The 24,918-nt window shown below is 39.5% G+C and overlaps 1 protein-coding gene across 4 annotated transcripts in view; it reads right to left on the bottom strand.

The window, feature by feature from the left end:
* Nucleotides 1–8,533, bottom strand: part of Pcgf6 (polycomb group ring finger 6) — a 40,265-nt gene extending 31,732 nt beyond the window's left edge. The window contains exons 1-6 of one of the 4 annotated variants that reach the window (XR_010046207.1): nt 7,997–8,518; nt 7,165–7,264; nt 6,983–7,079; nt 6,144–6,199; nt 5,989–6,048; nt 4,455–4,563 (exon numbers count right to left, since the gene is read on the bottom strand). Coding sequence is in view for 3 of the 4 variants with exons in the window: in XM_063244632.1 (XP_063100702.1) it covers nt 4,455–4,563; nt 5,989–6,048; nt 6,144–6,199; nt 6,983–7,079; nt 7,165–7,264; nt 7,997–8,356 (782 nt within the window). In the remaining variant the exon portion in view is untranslated. Of the gene's footprint in view, nt 1–4,454; nt 4,564–5,988; nt 6,049–6,143; nt 6,200–6,982; nt 7,080–7,164; nt 7,265–7,996 lie in introns of all 4 variants that reach the window. The other 3 variants (XM_063244632.1, XM_063244631.1, XM_063244633.1) reach the window with 3 other exon arrangements.
* Nucleotides 8,534–24,918: the final 16,385 nt, after the last annotated feature.

Raw genomic sequence — 24,918 nt, forward strand, 5'->3', positions numbered from 1 at the left:
GAGAGAAAGAAAAAGCCACACACACAGACACACACACACACACACACACACACACACAGAGAGAGAGAGAGAGAGAGAGAGAGAGAGAGAGAGAGAGGAATAGAACTCATGATTAAATAAAAAACTTATATCCCAGAAGTTACATATCTTGAATTACACGCCTCAAAACTTTAACCAGTGTGGTAGTGCACACCTGTCATCCAAGCACTCTGGGAGACTGAGTCAGGACGATTGCCTCATGTTTGAGACAGGTTGGGCAACACAATGAGACTCTGACTCAAAAATACAAATCTAAACAAAAACAAACCAGGCTCTTTCTGTACGCAGCAGTGCCTTACTTATCATTCCTTGACCTCTGGATAAAATGAAGTGTATATGCTATACTATATTGTCTTAGATTTTTCCTTCCAAGGCCAGGGGTTTAATACAGGGCTTTTTTAGTGAACCATGTTACAGTACTTTTTGAAACTTTTATTTTGAGGCAGAGTCTCTCTAAATTGCTAGTCTCACCAAGCTGGCCTTGAACTTGTGATCCTCCTGCCTCAGCCTCTCAGAGTGCTGGAAAACACAGGTGTATGCCACCATCTTAGACTTTTTTTTGTCTTTTTCCTTTTTATCAGTACCAGGGATCGAACTCATGACTGCCTGCTTGCAAGGCAGGCGCTTATGCCGCTGAGCTAAATCCCCAGCCCCCTAGACTTTTTTTTTATAATCTACTTTATATTTGGAAACTAAAGAACAAAAAAGGATAATAGACTGTTGTAAGGTCACAAAACACGTATACTCAATTTTGGGAGGAAATCAAGTTTTATATTCCATCAGTTGAAAACTTATTGTGCACAGGCTGAACCTACCTCAGTAGTTTTCCTTTTCCAATTCAAACACAACCACCAGTTAGATCACATTTGCTCTTCTATTTGCATTAAGCTAAAACTCACCTGCCATTTCTCCTGTCATCAATAATCTGCATAGGTTACCCCAGTAACATGAACTTTTTTTTGGTACTGGGGACGGAACTCACAAGATTGTGCTTGCAAGGCAAGTGGTTGGCCCGCTGAGCTAAATCCTCAGCCCCTGTAGCAAGAACTTTTGTGGCACACTTTTTAAAAAAGGTACCCAAAACTGATTTCAGCCAGGTGTGGTGAAGTATGTCTGTAATTCTACCATTTGGGAGGATGAAGCAAGGAGGATCATAAAATCACACACAGTTTGTGCTACAAAGCAAAGACTGTCTCAAAAACAAATTAGGAAAAAAAAAAAAAAAACAAACCAGACACAGTAAAAATTGCCAGTTCCTCCTGGTTTCTCCAAAATAATTTTTTTTCTCCTGCAATACTGGCGGTTGCTTGGACACTGAGTTATATCAACATATCTTTCTATTTTTTATTTTGAAATAGGGTTTTGTTATGCTGCCCCAGGCTTCAAACTTGCAATCCTCCTGTCTCAAGGTCCCAAATTGCTCTGTTGGTTTTTTTTTTCTTTTTGCTTAAAATATTTATTTATTTATTTATTTTTTAAACAATGCCTCATTGCATAGTTTAGGCTGGCCTTGAACTCAGTGAATGTCCCAGGCTAGCCTTGAACTTGAGATGATCTTCCTATTTCAGCCTCTCAAGTAACAGAATTATAAGTATGTTCAACCACACCTAGGCCCAGCTCTAAAATAATGTTTTCACAGATACAAATTCCATTTCAATTTCATTTTTTTCTTTTCTTTTTACACTAGGGATTGAACCCAGAGCCTTTCATTAAGCTATATCCAATAGCCGTTTTTAAAATTTTTATATTTTGAGGCTGGGTCTTGCTAAGTCAGCAAGATGCTCAAGCTGGGCTTGAAATTGTGATTGTTTTCCTAGAACTGAACTTTCAATCTTTAATTAACTATTCTTATTAAGATTTAAGTCATGCCAAGCATGGTAGTACACACCTGTAATCCCAGGATTTGAGATGCTAAAGCAGGAGGATTACTGAAAGTTTGAGGCTGGCCTGGGATACAAAGTGAGTTCAAAGCCTGTCTGAACAGCACAGTGAAACCCTGTCTCAAAAAGACCAAAAAAAAAAAAAAAAAAATTTAAGTCAGCCAGGTGCCCTGGTACACGCCTGGCACACCTAAAACCCCAGCTACTCAGGAGGATGAAGGAAGAAGATACCAAGTTTGAAGCCAGCCTTCATAGCAAAACCTTGTCTTTAAAAAAAAAAAAAAAATTTAAAACAGTTGAGGATGTAACTCTGGTAGAGTGCTTGCCTAGCATATACAAGGCCGTGGAGTCAGCTGCTAGCATCATACATGCACAGAGGTACACTGCATATATTTTCCACCACCCTTATAAAACAAAGCCAAACCATAAAGGGACACATGTTATATGTACCTTGCCTTTTCCATTTAATATGCCTTGAAGATTGTCCCATATCAGTATACACATTATTATATTAGTATATATTCATACATGGACATATATGGTAATTTAAAGTTCCTGCAGGACATTGAGGTTGAAACACACCCTAACAATAAAAATTGCTGGACTAGACTTTTGGAATTGTTCCCAGGTGTGCAGCACATACCTGCAAGCCCAGCACTCAGAAGGCTGAGGCGAAAGAATCACTGGGAGTTGGAGGCCAGCCTGAACAACATAGCAAGACTATCTCAAACAAACAAGCCAAAAAAATTGTTGGTTCTTCTAATTCTTCCAAAGAAAGCTTTATTTCATTATCATCACTCTCTCTCATATGGGTTTGTGGATGCATTAGGAAAGTTTCCTGCCTTTTATGGTTCTTACAATCTTAAAATGAGAACACAGGAGATAAACAAAATGTAACACAAACTAGATACTAAATAATATAGGTGGCCTACAGTTTTAAGAAGTGACTGAAAAATAATTAGCCAGCAGTGATACAAAATGGAAAATACAGATATTTCTTTTAAGACAACATTTTATTCTGTGAACTATACATATAGTAATTAAAAACTGTATTTTATTACATGTGGACTATGATCATGATGATCTGTCTCACAATTTTGCACTATAAAAGAATATACTATATGCTATAGTGTTATAAAGAAATTGATTTACTTGAATTAGATATCTAACAACTTTGGAAAATAATTTGGCAAAATCAAATAAACTTGAAAAGGAATATAACTTAAAACTCAGCAAATCTACTCTCTTACTGAATTATGTCCCATGTACACAAGAAGGAATGCACAAAAATATTTATAGCAAAACAGTAACTAGCAAAACAAAACCAAAAATCTGGAAATAACCAAAATGTTTAACAAATAGCACAAAAATAATATAAGTTATGACATATTTGGTTTGTTTTTGTTTTTTTGAAGAAAAGTCTCAATATATAGATTATGAGCTTACTATGTAGTCTAGGCTGGCCTCAAACTCGCATTGATCCTCCTGCCTCAAAGTCACACATGCTGGAATTATAAGCGTGTGCCACCAGAGAGTAGTTTTAAGAGAGTGGTCATAGTGGGAAATGGGAAGAAAATGTTCAAATGAGAAGGAGTAGAAGGGGGAGTGGGAAAGAAAAGAAGGGACAAGACAAATAAAAGAATGGAAACAAAGCTTTTTAAATAAGGAGGGAAGAGGGGTTGGAGGAGGGGAAGGGAGTAGGAAAAAAGCAAGACAGATTGTGTACAGATACAAATTCCCTGTGATGAATGTTATCATTATGTATATCTAAAATGTATCAGTAAATTTTTTTTTCTGTCTTTTTCATTTTTATCAGTACCAGGGATCGAACTCACGACTGCCTGCTACTAAATTTTTTTTAAAAAGGAAAAAAAGTGGTTATTAACCTCTAAGGGAGGAGAATAACAGAAGACTTATGCTACATTAATAATCCTCCCTCACAGACACAGAAAAAACCTTCCTTTTTTCAATGGCACTGGATGTTAAAATCAGGAAACAGACCTTTTCAATTTTATTTTGCAACAGGATCTCATAAAACTGCCTCAACCTCCCAAGTCGCTGGGACTAGATGTAGGCCACCACACCTAGCTAGTAATGATTTATTTCTTAAGCCAAATAAAGAAATACCAGAAGTTATTGGCCTCTTTAAATGTTTTTCTAAATCACAAATATTCCACAATTAATTTCTAAAAGGATATCAGAAAAAAAAGACATTAACTGAGTTCAGGATAACTTCAGAATTGTTGCGACTTAAAAAAATTCTTTACGGGGCCAGGGATTTAGCTCAGGGCATAAGCACCTGCTTAACAAGCGAGAGGTTGTGAGTTTGATCCCCAGTACCACCAAAAAAAAAAAAAATTCTTTACGATCAGGTATGATGGTGTATCCTATAATCTCAGCACTCTGGAGGCTAACGTATAAGGATCACCCTAAGTCTGAGGCGAGCCAGGGCTACACAGTGAATTCACGACTAGCCTCAACTATCTGGAAAAACACTATGTTAAGGTTAAAAAATATATTTCTTAGGGTACTCACCCAATGAATTCCAGTAATAAAGACATATCAAGTTCAGGTGGAATACGAAACACTGATTCTAGGACTTTCTTAGTTCTTCCTTTGCTTAAAGGGGCAGTCTGTGGCATAGCTATTTTATAGCAAACAAAAAAGCTGATTTAGGATAAAAATTTCATAAATTGAGATCTCTAAAAAAATAATTACACAGGTTTTACATGTTGACAAAAAGTTCACCAGCACTATGCTGGGCATGGTGGCGCACACCTGTAATCACAGCATGTGGGAGGCTAAGGCAGAAAGAACCCTGCAAGTTCAAGGCTAGCATGGGATACGAGGTGAGTTCAAAGTCAGTCTGAATTGCATAATGAAACCCCTATCAAAAAAAAAAACAAAAAAAGTAAAAGTTCAGCAGCACTCAATCACTCTTGCTTTCATTAATAATAGCAGCTCACTTGTCAATGGCAATGATATTACTGACAAATTCAGGGACCATTCCACAACGGAAGGCAGACAGGTAGGACCAGCTTACCAGGGACACAGAGAGCTCATCAGAACAGCAAAAATACTTGTAGATAATGCTATATAAACACCACCCATATGCCATGGTCTATGCTTAGCACTCCACACACATCATCTCATTTAATTCTTATTCTTTTTTTTTTTTTTTTCTCAAGACAGGGTCTCACTGTGAAGTTTAACGTAGCCTTGAATTTGCAACAATCTTCTTGCCTCGGCCTCACAAATGCTGGGATTACAGGCATGTACAACCGTACCCTGTGCTCACTTAATTTTTATAATCCTATAATATACGTATTACTGCAACTTGTTAAAAACTAATACACTGAAGCTTAGCAGATTAGTTAACTTGCCCAGGGTTACCAGGTAGTGGAAGAATCAAGGTTTAAATGCAAATCTGACTTATACACTAAGACATTACTAGCATCGCATACAATAATGTTTGAGGAGTTACTACATGACAGGTACTGTTTTAGGTACTTGTACTACTTGAAGTAATTTTATAGGGCCAGGGATGTAGTTCACTGGCACAGTGCTTGCCTGGCAAGAGCCTGAGTTCAATTCCTGGTACCAAAAAAAAAAAAAAAAAAAAAAAAAGTATTTTTATAACGAAGTGCTATTATTATTGATATTTTAAAGATGAGGAAACAGATATTGAAGTGATTTGCTAAAAGTTACCCAGTAACTGACAGAGCTAGGAACAAACTCAGAAAATTTAGTTCCCTTAATCTTATAGACAGTCAAATACCTGTTAATTTTTTTTTTTTTTGTCTTTTTCTTTTTTATTGGTACCACGGATCGAACTCACGACTGCCTGCTTGCAAGGCAGGCGCTTATGCCACTGAGCTAAATCTCCAGCCCCATACCTGTTAATTTTTATAAACAACCAAATTGTGTTACATCACAGCATTACGTTCAAATTATTTTTCTCTTTGATCATATAACTAGCTATCACCAAAAAGAACTTCATAGGACATAAATTTTATTAAATTAGTATTATTTAACCTACAAATACATTACAGTATACATCCAAACTTACCAGGTTTAGGTACTTCTAGACCTCTTTCTTTATAAAAGTCATGCATTTGCTTTTTTTCTCCTAAAAAATGATAAAACAGACTACATTACATTTAAAATGCAACTAACAGTGTCAGAGATGCTGAGATTCACAACTATGTAATAAAAAAAACTTACTTTCCTCTAGATTGATCACTAATTTGTACACTATGTCTTGTAACTGCCGGTCCAACCTAATAAAAGGAAAGGATGAAGAATACCTCAGAATTTGGATAAATCCATTTTGCTACAGAGTGAGTTGACATATTTTCCCTTGGGAGAGGATCTCTCCCATTTCCTGAGATGTAGCTCATCCAAGAGACCAACAGAACCTCAAGTATACACAAAAGTAAGTACCCAAGGATTCTGTTCACTAAATTGTTTCTGTGTATTGATCTTATTCCCTTAATAGGGATGAAATCTAGGGCCTTGTGCATGCTAGACAAGTAGTCCATACTTAGCTACATCCCACTCCCCATTTTTAACTGCTGTGTATTATCTACAAAGCACTCTTCTATAAAAGGAATAAAAACTTAACAGTATCTGCCAGGTGAATGGAAGTAATCTACTTTCAATATTTTTCTTAGGAAAATGAGCATGAACTGAAAACTTGATTAACAATACACAATGCTCTATGTATGACAGATTTTACTAAAGAAGCCAGCTATTTCAGGTATTATTTCCAAAACAACTTCTGAATACTATATAATAAAAAATAACAACTGTAAACAAGGAAATGAACTTGTGTAATAGGATTAAAACCCCCAAGAAAAGAGGCCTCTATTTTTCTTTCCTTTTGAATTTCCAACAGATATCACAGTGCCTCGTACATAGTAAGTACTTCACACTCATTTCTTAAAAGAATATGTAGTTCTCTTCTAATTTTGAGGCAGATCAAGAATTTATTCCTATATACAACATCAAGCTTTTAGAAAAACTACACTTAAAATGATTGCTACTTAATGTATTCCTCTTACCTTATGTTATAAAGAGGTTGTGTCTGATGTACCACTATGTTGCACTTTGGGCATCTGTTGCTGTAGTAAAAATGTCTTACAATGCAGCTTTTACAAACTGTTAAAAAATGTTTACGTTAGGATGCTTTAAAGACATTTCAAAAATCAGAAATTTTATTCAAAATTACAAACCATGTACTTACAGGTATGAAGGCATTCAGTAATGGTAGTTGCATCTATTAAGTAACCTTTGCAAATGGAACACAAGATGTATGGGGTCAGCTCAGTGAGATTAATCAGGCGCTGCAAATGCAATGGATATAGGTTTACTATACAAACTTCTGACTCCTCAAATTCTTAAATCAACTAGACGCAGCGGTCCCAGCTACTTCAGAAACTTGAGGCTTGAGGTTAGCGTCCGCTGAAGAGTTGGAGATCAGCTTGGACAATACAGCACGACTGTTTCAATCAACCTAAACTATAATTTCAAGACTTCATTCTAAACAATGTGTATATCTTAGTTACAACGTAGAAACACACCTCCAGTCTTTAGAAAGGGGCTGAAAGTTACAAACGGAAAAGCACTGTTTCAAAGGAGTTCACGCTCTTGGATACTCCTTATACTGACAACCAGCAGCACTTCCCTACGCGACTCACAAAATGGGCAAACTTTCCATCGTTAACATCTAACGAGGAAAACTGAGCTACTACGTCTAAACAAACACAAAATTCTGCCCGATTGGAGAATGATAAGGCGGGGATCGCGTTTTCGTCTCTCCCCATCCCGCAGAAAGGGACGATCTTCCTCTCCGACAGCGAGCTCGGACCCCAGGTGCTCAGCCATCCCGCCACGCCTCGGCCCCAGGAACCGCTCCCAGAATGAATGAGCAGATCCGGAACCTCCGCGACCTGCAGGCACCTCCCGAGGTTCGCTTCGGGAAGGGCCGGCGCGGGGGAGGTCTGTAGCGCCACGCGCCGGGCAGGCGGAGAAGCGCGGGCGGCCGCAAGGGACCGCCAGGTCGGCAGGGGCCGTACCTCCTCCTCGTCCTCCGAGTCCGGCCGGACCCCCTCAAGCCTCAGCGAGAAGTGGCTCATTTCCTCCTCCTCCTCTTCCTCCTCCTCTTCGAGCTCCTCATCCTCCTCCAGCTCCTCGTCGTAGTCTTCGAAGCGACCCTTCAAGTGGCCGAGGCTGCGCTCGGGCTGCAGCTCGGGGGGCCGGGCGCCGGAGCAGCCGGGGGCGCCCGCCTCAGGTTGAGGGGCCGGACCGTCTTCCGCCGCGTCGGTCGCCCGGACGAGGGCGGGCGGGGAGACCGGCGGCGGGGGCGACGGAGTGGGGACGCCCTCGGCCTCGGTGGCGTCCGCGTAGCTGGCCCGCCCCACAGCGACCCTCTCCATGGCGGGGCAACACCGGGTGAGGCCAAGCGACCGGAGAGCGCGGGAGTTCCGTCGGCCCCCGTCCCTGCCAGTGCGCAGGCGCAAAAGGCCCGCAGGGGCCGCTGGGAAATGTGGTTCACCTAGGCAAAGGTGCGGCTCAGGTGTGGGGGCGGGGCTTGCGTGGCGCACGTTAAAGGTACGTCAGCCATGTTTCCCTTTGAAGGATTTGAGGCTCCTCACCGAGTCACTTTCAAAAGTGACTAAGTCGCCACTGTTTCGGGCATAGTATTCTTTCTGCAACAACTTGCTCATAGACCCCTGAGGTAGATGTAATGTGATGTGGCACTATGTGGCACTCCAGATGAATAGTTTCATCTGGAGTACCCATTATGTGTTTTTTTTTAAATTTTATTTAAGGAGAAAAAAAGGTACAAGTTATACAGAATTTCAGAAAAAAATAAACAGTAGGAAATCACTAGTTAATAGATTACATATTGTCATCTTAGAAATATTTGTTCAAGTTACAAAATTAAAGCTTATATAGTGGACATTCAAACAGTGAGACCAAACAGTTCTGTTCAATGCTCCAACAAAACTCAGTAATATCATTGTCTATCTTATACACTTAAATATACATGCAGTTATATCGTTTAGAGTACTTTCTTTTCCTCTCTTTTGTACAATGACTACATTATGTGTTTCTTCTGTGGCAATCTTTTTGTTAGTATTAAATTCCTATTTTGAAATATGTAAGTTTACTTATTTTGAGGAATGATGCATTGCATTGCTGTAGCCCGAAACTTCTTTTTGAAGCCATCTGTGATACTCCATCACATAATGAAAAGTTAATTATATTTATTGAAACACATTTATTGGGGGCCGTCTAGAAGGAACTGTGATCTATCTGCCAACATCCCACCTCACCTCACCCTTCAATTTTATTTTTTATTGATTTATTTTAGTTTTTTGGGGACAAGGTTTCACTATGTAGTTCAGGATGACCTTGAACTCACTGTAAAGCACAGGCTGGCCTTGAACTCTTGGCAATTCTCCTGCCACCGCCTCCAGAGTGCCGGGATTCCAGCCATGCACCACCACACCCAAATTCCCAGTTTTAACAGAAGAGAGGTTGGAATTGGTTTACATTATCCCTGCTCTCTAAAATAGTGTCTAATACTATCAGAATATCTGCAAACCAGTTTTCAGAAGTCAGATTCTCAGTGTAACATTGCTGGGGGCAAAGTCACATTTGAGAGAAGAACATATTGTTACTGAATAAATTTAAAATTAATTTGGGAGTGATGTACCTCCTTCTTAGGAAATTAGTGAGGAAATCAAATTACTGTGTTCACTTGGGGAAAACTGAATCAGACTGCATATACCACTCTATTCCTGGACCAGGCTCCACCTTTCTCTCCGTCAGAATCTGTCAGAGTCTGAGAAAAGAAAACTGTCTCCTCACAAGGAGCAGTGTAAATTCCAGAGGATTGAGAAGAGGAATTAGGCGATGTTACTCAAAGAGAATGGTAGAAGAGAGAGAGACATTGAATGAGATGGACTTATGCATATGAGATAAAAAGACCTAGGTATTTAAGAGTGCCATCATAATTACAGTAGATAAAGTCTGACTTTCTAACCTCTTAATGTTGTAAGATCTACCATTATTCAAAAGCAATCTATGCTGAGCGTGATGGCACATGCCTGAAATCCCAGGGCCTGGGAGACTGAGACAGGAGGATCACCATGAGTTCAAGGCCATTCTGGGCTATCTAGTGACGTCAAGACCATCCTGAACTATATAGTAAAATCCTGTCTCAAAAGTAAAAAGATTAACATATAACAGGCAAGTGTGGTGGGACACACCTACCATCCTAGCTAAAGGGAGCCTACCTCAGGAAGATCACAAAAAACCCTGTCTCAAAATAAAATACTAAATGAGCTAAGGATGTAGTTTAGTTTAGGCTGCATGCCTAACAAAGTGCAAATCCAGGGGTTCACTCCCAACATTGCAAAATAAACAACAACGTCAATAACAATACTGTATGACTGCACTTGTATGAGGGGTACCTAGATCTAGTACAGTATTCAACAGAAATGAAAACAGAAGGATGGTCAAAGAAGCTGTAGGCATAGAGGAATAGAGACTTACTGTTTCATTTGGGGAAGACAAAAAGATATAGAAATAGATGGGATAATTCTACAACATTGTGAATATATTTAATATCATAGACTTGTACAGCTAAAGATGGTTAAAAACAAAGCCGATTCTGCAAGTGTATGCTTGAAATGACAGCTATTTGGAAGGCTGAAGTAGGAGGATTACAAGGTGTTTTTTTTTTTGTTGTTTTTTTTTTTTTTTTTTGTCTTTTTCGTTTTTATCGGTACCAGGGATCGAACTCACAATTCCTGCTTGTAAGGCAGGCGCTTATGCTGCTGAGCTAAATCCCCAGCTGTGGGTTACAAGTTTGAGGTCAGCCTAGGAAGTTTAAGCTGCGCTCAGCCCTAAGGCCATGGGAGAATAGTTAAGTTCCAGAGTGCTTGCCTAGAATGTGGAAGGCTCTGGGTTCAAACTAGTATCCACGCCACTCCAAAAAGGCACTTGGTGGCTGGGGATTTAGCTCAGCAGCATAAGCGTCTGCCTGGCAAATGCGAGATCGTGAGTTCAATCCCTGGTACCACCAAAAAAACCAAAAGGCACTTGGATAGCACTTATAGAGTTCAAAATGTGCATACTTCCCATCTTATAGGAATTCCACTTGGGGGTCTATCCAAGGAAGTAAATGAAAAGCCATATTTAGCATTGTTTATAATAGTCAAAATATAGACAATTTAAATGACCTTTGATAAGGAAATAATTAAGTCATGAAAAAATGGCTAAATTCTATCCTAGAATACTGTAGTCATCTAAAATGATAGGTATAATGAATGTAATAGAAATAAACATACATACAGATTATATTGTTCCAACTGTATAAAAAGTTATAAAGAAATAATAGCAGTAAGGCATGGGGGCACATGCCTGTACTCCCAGTAGTTGGGAGGCTGAGGAAGGAAAATCACAAGTTCGAGACCAGCCTGGGCTATAAAGTGAGTTCAAAGCCAGCCTGAACGGCATAGTGAGATCTTATCTCAAGAGGAGGGGGAAGTATCCAACAATTACACAAGAAATAGTATCAAGAATCAAAAAAATAGGATTGCATTACATCAAAAACTACATGACAAAGGAAACAGCCTACAGAGTGCAGACACAGTCTACGGAAGGGAAAATGTTTACTGGGAGAAAAATTGCCATCTACTCCTTGAACAAAGGACTAATATCTAGAATACATATATAGAACTAAAAAAAAAATTAGATCCTCCCCAAAATGAAAGATCCAATTAAAAAATGGGTAACTGAAATGAATAGGCATGTCTCAGAAAAAGAAGTACAAATGGCCAAAAGATGTATGGAAAATTGTTCAACATGTCTAGTCATTAGAAAATAGCTACATTGTGAGTTAAAGATACAGCTCAGTGGCAAAAACGTCTGCCTGGCAAGCACAAGGTCAGATGGGAAAGAGACCAAGAGATGGAAGGAGGGGGAAAAGCAGAGGGCCAAGGAAAGTAAAAAGAGGGGCTGGGGATTTAGCTCAGCAGCATAAGTGCCTGCCTTGCAAGCAGGCAGTCATGAGTTCGATCCCTGGTACCGATAAAAACTGAAAAAGACAAAAATAAGTAAATAAAAGGAAAGTAAAAAGAATTAAAATGTATTATGTACACATAGCAACTCTCCACAATAGATGTAGTCATTGTGCATGGCAAACAAGCTAATTAAAAAATAGCCATGCAGATGCTACAAATGAAATGGGGAAAATCAGAAAGCCTATTTTTGTTTGTTTGTTTTGAGACAGGGTCTCACTACATGGTCCAGGCTGACCCTGAATAAGCCAGGCAGCCCAGGTTGACCTTGAGTTTGCGGCGTGTGCCTCCTGAGTGATGGAATTACAGGTGTATGCCACCACGCCTGCTATCCTATAAAGTTAATCTAACGAAAATCTTGCATGTACCACTGGGTGAGTAAACAGACAAGTGAGAAATAGATTAGAAACATCCCGAGATAGATGAAGGTGCACATGGAACTTCAGAATGTGATAAAGGTAGAAGCCCAAATCAGTGCGGGAAAGAGACCTACATGCAGATACTTAGGAAAAATGGTTAGGCATTTCAGTTTTTAATTTTTTAAATTTTGTTTTGAGACAGTTCTCATTATATAATTCAGACTGACCTTGAACTCATTCTGTAGCCAGGCTGTCCCAAACTTATGACAATCCCTACGTGGTCTCTGGAGTGGTGGGATCACAGGTGTGCGTCACCACACTGGGCACACAACATGTCTTGATCCCTTTAACGTCCATTTACTGGACCTCATCACTTCTACCTCCGTATCTTGGTCCCCTCCCTGGTTAGGAAAGAGTTACAAGAGAGTATCTGATTACTGATTCTTTCCAGTCTTCAAGGGAACACAGAAGTGTGATTAAATGTTCAGTCAGCTCCTGGGAAAATAGCCTTTAGCATTCTCTTAAAAATGCCAACGATTGATGGTTTTTCCATGCACACCTGGAGCAGTGGACCGTATTTGCCAGCTTGTCAGATTGCTTTGTACAAACATCAAGATTTATGGTGTTCAAACATCTGTTTTCACTGTTGAAGACCTAAATTTTGGTTGCTATGGCTGGCTGGGGATCAGGGTATCTCTTCCATGCGACCATGATGCCTACTCCATAAAGTTCCTGGAGTCTAAAATTTAAACAATACTGTTGGGGCAGAAACATACCACATATGTCCTCTCCTGCTGGAGAGAGGGTGAGCCCTGTATGACTCTGGACCAGAAAGGTGCAGCAGTCTGAGTGCTTCTCAGAACTCTGCCAGTGTTTTCTACTGCTCTTGCTGTGGGTCGTTGGCTATAATAAACTTCTGCCTTGACTCTTGTCACTACTTTTTATGAACTTGCTAAATTTGAGGGGGTCTTGAAACTTCTAAAATACTGTTGCAAAAGATAAAGTTAGAGCCTTCTACCTCACGCCATATATGTGGTTAAACCCCAAATTGATTAGAGATCTAATTGGAAAAAAGAAACCATATAGGCTTATTTAAAAGAAAACATGAGTGAATTATTTTTTTAATTAGTGAGAAGAAAAAAATATCCTATCTATGTGTCTCACTCTGGATTTGATAAAGATTGATAAATTTTCCCCCGTTAAAAAATAACCTTGATTGACATTTTGAACTTTTTTCTCTTTGAAATAAAATGGATTTTTTTTGTCTTTTTCGTTTTTATCGGTACCAGGGATTGAACTCACAACTGCCTGCCTGCAAGGCAGGCGCTTATGCCGCTGAGCTAAATCTCCAGCCCCTATAAAATGGATTTGAAAAAAAACACACAGAAAAAATATAAACAATATAAAAAGATAATGGAAAACTGTGAGAGAAAAAAATCTTAGGTGAAACACTAATACTGGATAAACCAGGTGTGCTGGTGCATTTGGAAGGCTGAGGCCAGCCTGGGTTATACAGTGAGTTCAAATAAGCCTGAACTAAGTCATGAAATCCTGTCTCAAGAAAAAGTAATACTGAGAGAAGTCATCTCCTCCCAAGAATTGGCCATGTTGAGATCAGGAGGAATCAACAAGAAGCCAAACAGCCAGCTTTTCAGGTAAGCCGTGCAATCATGCAGGGCCCAGGAAGAGAGAAGCTAACAAGAATCTAACAGCAAGAACTCTTCCGCATCAAGCAACCAGATGGTTCAGAGGACAGGCTCAGGTGATAGCAACTGAGGTACAAAAAGTAAATGGATGCTGTATTGTTTGGTTTCCTTCGCAGGCTTGGGGCCCAAAGGGTCCAAGCATCTCTTGGGAGGACGACAGTATGCAGTATAGCAAATATGGGGGAGTTCCTTCTATCTTGTTTTTGAGGTCCAATATTATTCTCCCTGTTCTGTTTTGTTCCAATTAATTTTTTTGCTTTATTTAGTGTTCTGTTTTGACTGGTTTTGTTTTGTTTTGTTTTGGTTTGGTTTGATTTTGCTATATCTGATGGAATGGGCAACTACTGTGAAGTTAACAAGTTATACCAAAAAAAGTCATATTTATCCACATAGTAAATGCTAGAGGAGAAACCCATTCTCCCATCCTCCTGAGGCTGTTAGGCGGTGGCTACAATCCCTGCCAGAGGAGTGTGAGAGACCAGATAGGAAGCTGGAATTTGTAACAGCACCAGTCAACAGTGAGTGCCCTGATACCACAGTTCCAGTGGAGACCTCATGAATGCTTGAATTCCAGCCCCAGACCTCAGCAGGAAATTGCTATTCCAGCTATTCCATGGAAATGTGGGCTTTAATTTTCATCAGCCTGTCATGAGGCAGTGACCTTCTCTGTTGTGTTTCCTTGTTATATTTGTGCCCAGAGAAAGTCAGATAAACACATAGTTTAATAAAATCTGAAGTTTCTGAACAGAACCGTTTGCAGTCTCACTGTTTGAATGTCCACTTTGTATGCTTTAATTTTGTAACGTGAACAACTATTTCTAAGATGACAATATGTAATCTATTAACTAATGATTTCCTACTGTTTATTTTTTTGAAAGTCTGTATTACTTGTACCCTTTTTCTGTTTTTTCTTTTTCCCTTAAATAAAATTTAAAAAAATAATAGAATCTGAAGTTTCATAACACAATATGTAAATCTTTAGGTTTCCATAAAAATTTGATTGTCACACTGAGAACTAGGTTGTTCTTAAATTAATAAGCAAACAAACAAACAATGCCAACACTGAGATGACAAAACTGTTAGAAATCTCTTACCACACACTATGGTAGTCATGGTAAACATGCTTCAACAAGTAATTGCAAAAAGATATAAAACAAGTAAAAAATAGAAAGTCCCCCAAAAGAAGTAGAACGTATAAGAAGGAACCATCTGGAAGTTTTAGAAAAAGAAATATAATAATTGAAATAAAAAGTTCAGTGGGTGGTATTACAGCAGAATAGATGGATAGAGAAAGATTCAGGGAGTTGAAATAGACAGCAGTAGAAATATCAGAATAATCCAAGCATAGTGGTGCATAACCATAAACTCAGGCATGAGGATCATAAATTTCAAACCAGCCTGGATAGTTTAGTGAGACCCTGTCTCAAAATAAAAATAAATCCTTCTGAAGGTGGTCACCATTGTTAATTCTCTATTATCTTGTTTTGAAACCCTGTATCATTCTCATTGTTTTGTTTGTTTGTACTGTTCTGTTTTGTTTGATTTTGTTGTACCTGATGGCATGGGAAGCTATTTCAAAGATAACAAGACATATTATGGTAGTCATTTTGGATTTACTATTGTCTTGTTTTGCAGTCTTGTATTGCATTCATTGTTTTGTTTTTATTGGTTCTATTCTGTTCTGTTTTGTTTGATTTTACTATGGTTAAAGGCATGGGCAGCTATCTGGAAGACAACAAGAGGCATTATGGTAACCATTGTTGATTTCCTATTATCTTGTTGTGAAATCCTGTACCCCTTGTGCCACTGAGCTAAATTTCTAGCCCTAATATCCTTGATTTTAAGCATCATTCTTTTCATACCTGACAGATTATTTTCTCTACAGGTTTTTCCACTTTTTTTCACTTCTGTTGCTATCATTTCAGAAAGTTCCAGTTTTTTACTTCTCTTCCTATCTCAACTCTGGCCCTTTGCACCTTGATTTTCTAAGGTTTCCTCACCAGCAAGGTAAACACTAATGTGCACAGAATACATGCTCAGCAAATGTCGAAAATTAGACACTATACACTTGTGGCTAGCTCCCCAGTCACATCTGAACCTGCAGATAACACAGAAACTGATACATCCATAAGAAGTATAAAAACCATAAAAAAAGTGTATGTGGGGTGGGTGTGTGTGTGTGTTTGTGAAATGCCAGTTCAAAGTGGAAGAGGCCAGAGGGCCACGTATAGGTCTGGGCAAAATGTTTTTCTTTGTGTTTATATGTTCCCCAGCTTACTCTGGGAAGAGGAATGTCCCCAGCAAAAAGTGAATACGGGAACTTTTCCTAAAGGGTATATGAGCACCATGTATTTACTCGTGTGTGTGTGCCCATTTGTGTGTGGATGTGTGCTGGCAAACAGGGAATGACGGAGCCCAGTTGACATAGCAGAGGCTTACTCAGTGAAGCTGAGCTCTCTTGGGAAATCAAATTCATGGAAGAAAACAGTGAGATAAACAAGTGCAACTCCTATTAGAATAAGAAACTGAACTAGATGAAACAGAGTAAAAGTAATACTAGAATAAAGTGGGGCTGGGGGTTTAGCTCAGCGGCATAAGCGCCTGCCTTGAAAGCAGGCAGTCGTGAGTTCGATCCCCGGTACTGATAAAAAGGAAAAAGACAAAAAAAAAAAATACTAGAATAAAGTAATTTAAATCAGATGTACATCCCCAAAGAGAAGGATTACTATGGGTCTTACCATCTTGGCAGTACTGACATTTGGGCTGGATAATTCTAGGTTGTGGCAGGGGTGTTGTTATATTTGAGGTCTAAATCCTCATCCCCAAAACAGATGGCGTTTATCAGATTGTGGTAATCCCATCTGTTGGCTTTGTCTGGAGGGCTTTTCTCATGAATGAGTGTTGGACTTTGTGGGAAGTTTTTCCTGCATCTATTGAGATGATGCTGTGATTTTCGTCTTTGGCTTTGTTGATACAGTATAGTGCATTTATTGATTTGTGTATGTTGAGCCATCTCTGCATCCGTTGGGTGAATCCCAATTGATCATGGTGTATAATCTTCTTGATAATTTGCTGCAGTCTGTTTGCTAGTATATTATTGAGGATTTTTGCATTTATGTTCATTAAGGAGATTGACCTGTAGTTATCTTTTTGGGGTTAGATCTTTCTCTGGTTTTATTATCAGGGTAATACTGGCCTTCAGGAATGAGGGAGTACTGCTTCTCTTTCAATTTCATGAAAGAGTGAGAAGTATTGGCAATAAATCTCTAAATATCTTGTAGAATTCATCCATGAATCCATCAGGACCTGGGCTTTTCTTTGTTGGTAAGTATTTAATTACATTTTTAATATTAGTAACTGATACTGAGTTACTGAGAATTTTATATCTTCTTGATTCAGCTTTGGTAATTCATATGTATCTAGAAATCTGTGTTTCTTCTGTGTTTTCTATCCTATAAGAGTAAAGATTGTCAAGGTAGGTATTCATGATCTAAATTTCCACAGGATATGTAGGAATTTCACTCTTTTCATTCCATAATACATCAATTTGAGTCTTCCCTTTTTTGATATGGGTGGTTAAGGGTTCATCAATTTTATTTAACCTTTCGAAGAACTTACTCTTTATTCTGTGCATTCTTTTCACATTGCCCATTGCTCTGATCTTTATAACAACCCTCTTTGTATGAATTATGAGTTTAACTTGCTCTTCTTTTTCTAGAAGCTTGAGGTGAAACGTTGGGCTGTTTATGTGTGCTTGTTCTGTTTTTCTTAGCACTGTTTTCATTGTGACCCATGAGTTCTGGTATAGTTATCTGCACTCTCATTTAATTCTAGATGTATTAAATCGAACTCATGACCGAATGCTTGCAAGGCAGGCGCTTATGCCGCTGAGTTAAATCCCCAGCCCCATAGATAGTATTTAATTTCTTCCTTAATTTCATCTGCAACCCATTGGTTGTTTAGGAGGGTGTTATTTAATTTTCTTTTTTTTTTCTTTTTTTTTTTTAATTTTATTTAAGGAGAAAAGAAAAAAAAAGCAGAGAAAGGGTACAAGTTATACAGATTTGCAGAAAAAAAATGAACTGTAGGAAATCACTAGTTAATGGATTACATATTGTCATCTTAGAAATAATTGTTCAAGTCACAAAATTAAAGCTTGTAAAGTGGACATTCCATCAATGATACTGCAAACAGTTCTGTTCAATGATCCAATAAAACTCTGTGATATCATATTCTATCTTATACACTTAAATATACATGCAGTTATATAGTTTAGAGCACTTTCTTTTCCTCTCTTTTGTACAATGACTATTACACATTTTGGGTTTCATTGCTCTCACGGTTCTTATTACTTTTTTGGAAGAGAGTAAAACCAAATGTGACATAACAGAACAGAATCGGTCAAGGCAAAAGGGTGGACATAATAGATAATGTGAAAACATAATACAAGGTGATCAATAATGGTTACCATATGTTGGGAGCCGCGGCCGAGCCCAGTTGCCTTACTTGGCGGACGTGAGGCCTGTAAGAAAGAGCAAAGCCTGAGCTAGATTACCCCTCCCATCGAGTGTGCTAAGATGGCGCTTATCTCCTGCTTCCTGCTTGGTAAACAACCCGCTCTGTAAGATAGTCTGCCTAGCAACAACTGATAGCCAATCAGCCCGCATCGCGCGCTTTGAACTGATTGGCCACTGTAACCCTATAAAAGTGAGTGCCTCTCCCGCCACGAGAGAAGAAGCACGGAAGGAGCCGCGGAGAGCGGACCGGTAGAGGCTTCGGGACAGACTGTAGAGAAGAAGCACGGAAGGAGCCGCGGAGAGCGGACCGGTAGAGGCTTCGGGACAGACTGTAGAGAAGAAGCACGGAAGGAGCCGCGGAGAGCGGACCGGTAGAGGCTTCGGGACAGACTGTAGAGAAGAAGCACGGAAGGAGCCGCGGAGAGCGGACCGGTAGAGGCTTCGGGACAGACTGTAGAGAAGAAGCACGGAAGGAGCCGCGGAGAGCGGACCGGTAGAGGCTTCGGGACAGACTGTAGAGAAGAAGCACGGAAGGAGCCGCGGAGAGCGGACCGGTAGAGGCTTCGGGACAGACTGTAAAGAAGAAGCACAGAAGGAGCCGCGGGGAGCGGACCGGTTGAGGCTTCGGCCGGGTAGGATCCCGGGGCAGACAGTACGGAGATAAAATAAAGAAAGACTTAGCCACTGCCAGACCTTGTCGTGTGTCTTTCCTGCCGGCCGGGAGCGACACCGACAACCATAATGCCTCCCGCTATCTCTAATAGAATTGCCTATACCATTAGTTTTAATACAATTGAACAAAACAGTAAAGAACAAAACCGACAAAACCAAACCATTGGAGACATTGTAGGTCTTCAAAAGTAGAGAAAAGTCAACGAGAATGGGCGTTATAATGAATCTCATTATCTTCACAGCTGATGCCTAAATTTTCGAACCTGATACTATCCAGCAAAACAGAATAGGGGAACATCAGTTAAAAACCAGATGGTGAGAGTAATACAGGGCTTTAAATCGAGGTAATGGAAAGTCAAAGTGGGTTACTATAATATATCCTGCTATTTTTTTCCTTTAGTTAAAAGGATAAAAATTTTTTAAAAAGTATTAAAAAAGTAAATAATGGAGTGGAGATTGAGATAAAAGAGGGCATAACAACGAAACAGCACAGATCAAAACATAACCATTTAAGCAGAATAGTGTTTCACCACCAGATAATCCTGACCTAAAAGTAGTTACCATATTGTCTCTTTCCTTGAAATCCTTGAGTACAACTTCGTATACTGTAGCATTAAGTATATCAAAACAATGTAAAACCATTTAAGAGAATGACAGCATTACAGAGTATTTAGAATCGACTAACAGAAAATGAATAATGGTTTCTGTATAATCTCCTTGTCTTTAAAAGGTTTTTGCTTATACTATCGTACATAATAAAATCCAGTAAGATACAACCTATTTAGACCATTGGAGACAGAAGGACAAAAGCTAGATGAGACTTCAAAACAAGATGATACTAAATCAGTGTTACCTATTAAGATGTCATTTTCTCCAAAATAGCTTTTCCTATCATCCAATCTTCTCTGTCTCATTTCTGTTGAGCTCTTATTCTGTCAGTAGCTGTCAGTTTGTCTTCTTCACTTTGTTCTCTGCTCCATTAGTTGTGGCCTCCACTATTTCTGGATTCTTTGTATTTTTCTTTTTTTAGAATATCCTGCAATACTCTCTGTAGGGTTGAATTGGTGGTTGCAAATTCCCCCAGTTCCTCTTTATCCTGGAAGCACCTTGTTTTTCCATCAATTTCCAGGGACAGTTGTGCAGGATATCTCAATCTTGGCTGGAGATTATTATCTTTCAAAGCTTGAATTATTTCCCCCCACGCTCTTCGTGATTTGATGGTTTGTGCAGAGAAATCTGCTGTAATTCTGATGGGTGCTCCCTTGTAAGTGGTCTGTTTCTTGTCTCTGACAGCTTTTAATATTCTGTTCTTGTATTGAATTTCTGGAATTTTTATTATTATATGCCTGGGTGTTGCTCTGTTTGGGTTGTAGGTAGCTGGGGTCCTGTATGCCTCATACATCTGAGTATCTTTACCTTTTGCTAAATTAGGAAAATTCTCCTGGATTATTTCTGTGAGTAGCTTTTGTAGTTCATTTGTTTGTGTCCCTACTTCTTTTTTTATGTTCTTAATCCTTAAGTTATGGATCCTCTTATCATCTTCTTGTCTTTGTATTATTGCTGTTTGTTTCTTTGTTATTTTTAAGAAGTTTTTCATTTCATTCTCCCATATTACAATTCTGCCCTCCAGTTCAGATAGTCTGTCCTTAGTTTCTTTCAAGCTGTTATGCCAGTCTTCGATAGACTTCTTAGTATCTTGGTAGTCCCTTTGAACCTGCTTCACGTATTCTATGCTTTCCCTGTTTTCTCCATCAAACAATTCTCCCCTCTTTTTCTGTTCTTCCATTCCACCATCTGTTTTTTCTTGGGTGGGGCTTAGCATTTCTCTAACTATTTTGCATACTTCTAGCTTCAGGTCGTTGATAACTTCATTCCTGAATTGGTCTATGAGGCTCTCTATATGGTGCTTTATGTGTATTGGTGCGGTGTCCGCTATTGCCTGTTTCTCAGAATTGGGGGCCGAGGAGCCTTTCTTGTTGCTGCCTCTTCCCATATTCTCTGTTCCTTATATATGCAAGCTTATATGAGAGGCCCAGCTTCTCTCCCTGTCAGCCACAGTCTGATCGAATTGCGCCGGTTAGGTGTTCCCACTCACCACTGCGCACCAGGCAGCCTACGCGGGGCCCGCCCCTCCCGGCCTCTGTCAGGCTCTGGGATCTGGGTTGGGCCAGCCTACGGGGTCCGCCGGCAGCGTCACGCAGGCCAGGCACTTTTCACCAATCCCGCCCGAGAGGGGAATGTGTCGCTGGAGTCGCCACTGCACCCTGCTCCCGCAGGACTGCTCGGGCCCAGAAAGTCCGCTGGAGTCAAACTGTGGTGGAGTGTCAGTTTCTCTCACTCACCTCGCCACAAGTCAGTGCACGCCTCCCTGCCTGTCCTGTTTTCGACTCCGTTCTCAGACTCCCGTTCTCAGAGTTTCCGCGCGTCTCTCTCCTTGCCGAGCCGATGTAGAGGCAGCCAGCCACCGCGCGGTGGGAAACCCAAATCGCGGCTTCCAATGGCGCAGGGTCCAGCCTCAGCAGCGAGACTTTTCTGTTCCTGTTTTAGCACCAGGACTGCATTCCAAGTTGGTTTCTCTCAGCCGAGTTCGTTCCTGAGTCAGCAGAGCATAACTCCACCTGCTTATGTCTCTTTAGTCCGCACCATACCTGGCTTCTGAGCCTAGTTTTTCAGAGAGCCTCCGGTAGTTGCTGTTATCTGTCCGCCATGTTCTCCCGGAAGTCTGTTATTTAATTTTCATGTGTTTATGTAGTTTTGGTTATTAGTTTTCAATTTCATTGCACTATGGTCAGATAATACGTACGGGATAATTTCAGTTCCTTTGCATTTAAGTATGTTCTGTGGGTTAGTATATGGTATATTTTAGACAATGTCCATGTGCAGCTGAGTGTGTATTATGATGTTGTGTGCAACATTCTGAAAACATCTGTTAAGTCCATTTGTTTAGTTTTGATACTGCTTTGCTGATTTTTTGTCTAGTTGATCTATTTCTTTGTGACATGGTCATAAAGGTCTCCCATTACAACTATAATATTGCTTATATGATTTTCATGTCTATTAATAATTCTTTTGTATAGTTAGGTATTTCCATATTTGATGCATACATATTTGATTGTTATCTCTTCCTCTTGATAAGTATGTAGTGAACTTCTTTATCTTTTTTGACTGATTCTTGGTTTGAAGTTCACATTGTCTGCAAACAGAATGGTTGTTTTTTTCGTGTGGGGGGGTTCCTGTTGCATGGAAGATTATTTTCCATTCTTTGATTTTCAGTCTATGAGTTTCTTTTTGAGTTAATGTGTTTCTTCTATACAGCATATTGTTGGATCTTGTTTCTTGATCCACTCTGCAAGTCTATTTCTTTTGTTTGGTGAGTTGAGGCCATTTACTTTGATGGTTATAACTGATATATATTGGCTTATCTTTGTCGTGATACTTTCCTGCTGCTGGTTCCCTGCTTTTCCCCTCTTATTTTTTCAGGATACATCAATCTGGGCTGGAAGTTGTTTTCTTTTAGGACTTGAAATACTTTAAGCTCTTCTTGACTTGAAGGTTTGTGTTGCAATGTCTGCCATTATTCTGATGGGCTTTCCTTTATAGGAGATCTGTTTCTTTTCTCTAACGGCTTTTTCTTTTCTTTTTTTTTAGTACTGGGGATCAAACTCACAACCTCACATTTGCCAAGCAGGCACTTATGCCACTGAGCTAACCTCCTGGCCTCTCTAACAGTTTTTTTTTTTTTTTAACTCTCTAACAGTTTTTGATATTCTGTTCTTATGCTAAATTTCTGGAATCTTGATTTTTATATGTGTTGGTGTAGATTTATTTTGAACATGGCTATTTGGAGTTCTATATGCTTCATTTATTTGTACATCAAATACTTTACCCATGCTTGGAAGTTTTCTGTCATTATTTCTGTGAAGTTTTTGGATGGCATATGCACTGTCTCTTGCTTTTTCATTGACCCCAGTCAATCTTGTGTTATTCTTCTTGTAGCTGTTGGATTGATTTTTCGTAGTCTCTTGCTATTTTTCAGATATCTTTCTTTTCATGATCAGTAGGTGCACTTCTGTCTTCCAGCTCTGAAATTCTATCCTCTCCTTCAATCTGTGGTGTATGCTCTTTTTTTTTTTTTTTTTTTTTTTTTTTGGTACTGGGACATTGCACTTTCCAGGGTGGCACCATGCCACTGAGCTATATCCCTAGTCCTGTTGCATACGCTTTCAATGGAGGTTTGAATCTCCTGAATTTCTGTTTGGATCTGTTCCATGGATTCCATTCCTTTCCGATGTTGGGCACTTTTTGTTTCCATCATTTTTCTAAGCTAGTCTATCCTTTCATCTGTGACTTATCTAATATCTTTGATTTTTTTTTTTTGTACCAGGGATCAAACTCACGACCTCATGCTTGCCAAGCAAGCACTTGTGCCACTGAGCTAAATTTCCAGTCCTAATATCCTTGATTTTAAGCATCATTTCTTTTTGTACCTGACAGATTATTTTCTGTATGTTTTTCTACTTCTGCTATCATTTCAGAAAGTTCCAGTTTTTTACTTCACTTCCAATTTTGTCTATGTTATTGAGTTCCAGGCTTGTCCTGGGTGGGTTGGGGGCCTGGGTTGCATTTTGCTTATGTGTCTTGTCATTTTCTATTATCTCTTTTTTCTTTATTTTGTTTTCTTTCTTTCTTTTTTTTTTTTTTTTTACTGGTACCAGGGATCAAAATCACGACCGCTTGCTCACAAGGCAGGTGCTTATGCCACTGAGCTGAATCCCCAGCCCCTTTATTTTGTTTTCTATGTTGATGCTTGCCAACTTCTTATGATATATAGCTTTATTATTAGTATTGAGGCTTCCTTAAGAGATGTCTGTTCCTAGCCGAGCATGGTGGCTCACGCCTGTAATTCCAGCACTCGGGAGGCTGAGGTGGGAGGATCATTGAGTTCGAGACCAGGCTACAAAGTGAGCTCAAGGCCAGCCTGAACTGCATTGTGAGACCCCGTCTCAAAAAAGACAAAAAAACCCAAAAAAACAAAAAAAAAACAAAAAAAACAAAACAAAAAAAAACGAGATGATGTCTGTTCTTCAGTGGATGTCCTCTAGATGCAGGTGGTTCTTTATAGCTATCCCAAGGATCTACCTTCCCAATTTGTAAAGGATGCAATGTTACTGTTTGGTTCAGCACCCAATCCTTTGGTACTGGGCTGTGTTGATGATTATGACCACATTCAACAACAGTGTTATCACACAAGAGAAAAAAAACTGATTATAACATATATGACATCCTGGCTAAAGTAACACAGTTACTAATAAGAATAGTTTCAAGTATAGCTTAACTACTGACAAGCTATGGTAATTACTAACTTGTTACCTGTGACCACAGGAGCAAACTCTAAAGTTATATAAAAAAGATCAAACATATGCCATGTACTTGCATGCAGTGATTTTCCCCTCAGTGGTATGAGTTTACCTTTCTGTAGGTGGCAGGGCAGTGAAGATGGGTAGGGGACAAGATAAAGTGATGAATGAGGTCAAATATGGTAGAGTCAAGGGTGGAGGTGAAAAAGTGATCACTTGAGTTTTGAGAAACTGGCAAACACAGGAGGGAAAGAATGAAGTAGAATGTGAAGGAATAATCAGAAAGGGAAGAGA

This window comes from Cavia porcellus, unplaced genomic scaffold (assembly GCF_034190915.1).
Source record: "Cavia porcellus strain 051 isolate PalLab524CR breed Dunkin Hartley unplaced genomic scaffold, mCavPor4.1 scaffold_2, whole genome shotgun sequence".
NCBI classification, from domain to species: domain Eukaryota; kingdom Metazoa; phylum Chordata; class Mammalia; order Rodentia; family Caviidae; genus Cavia; species Cavia porcellus.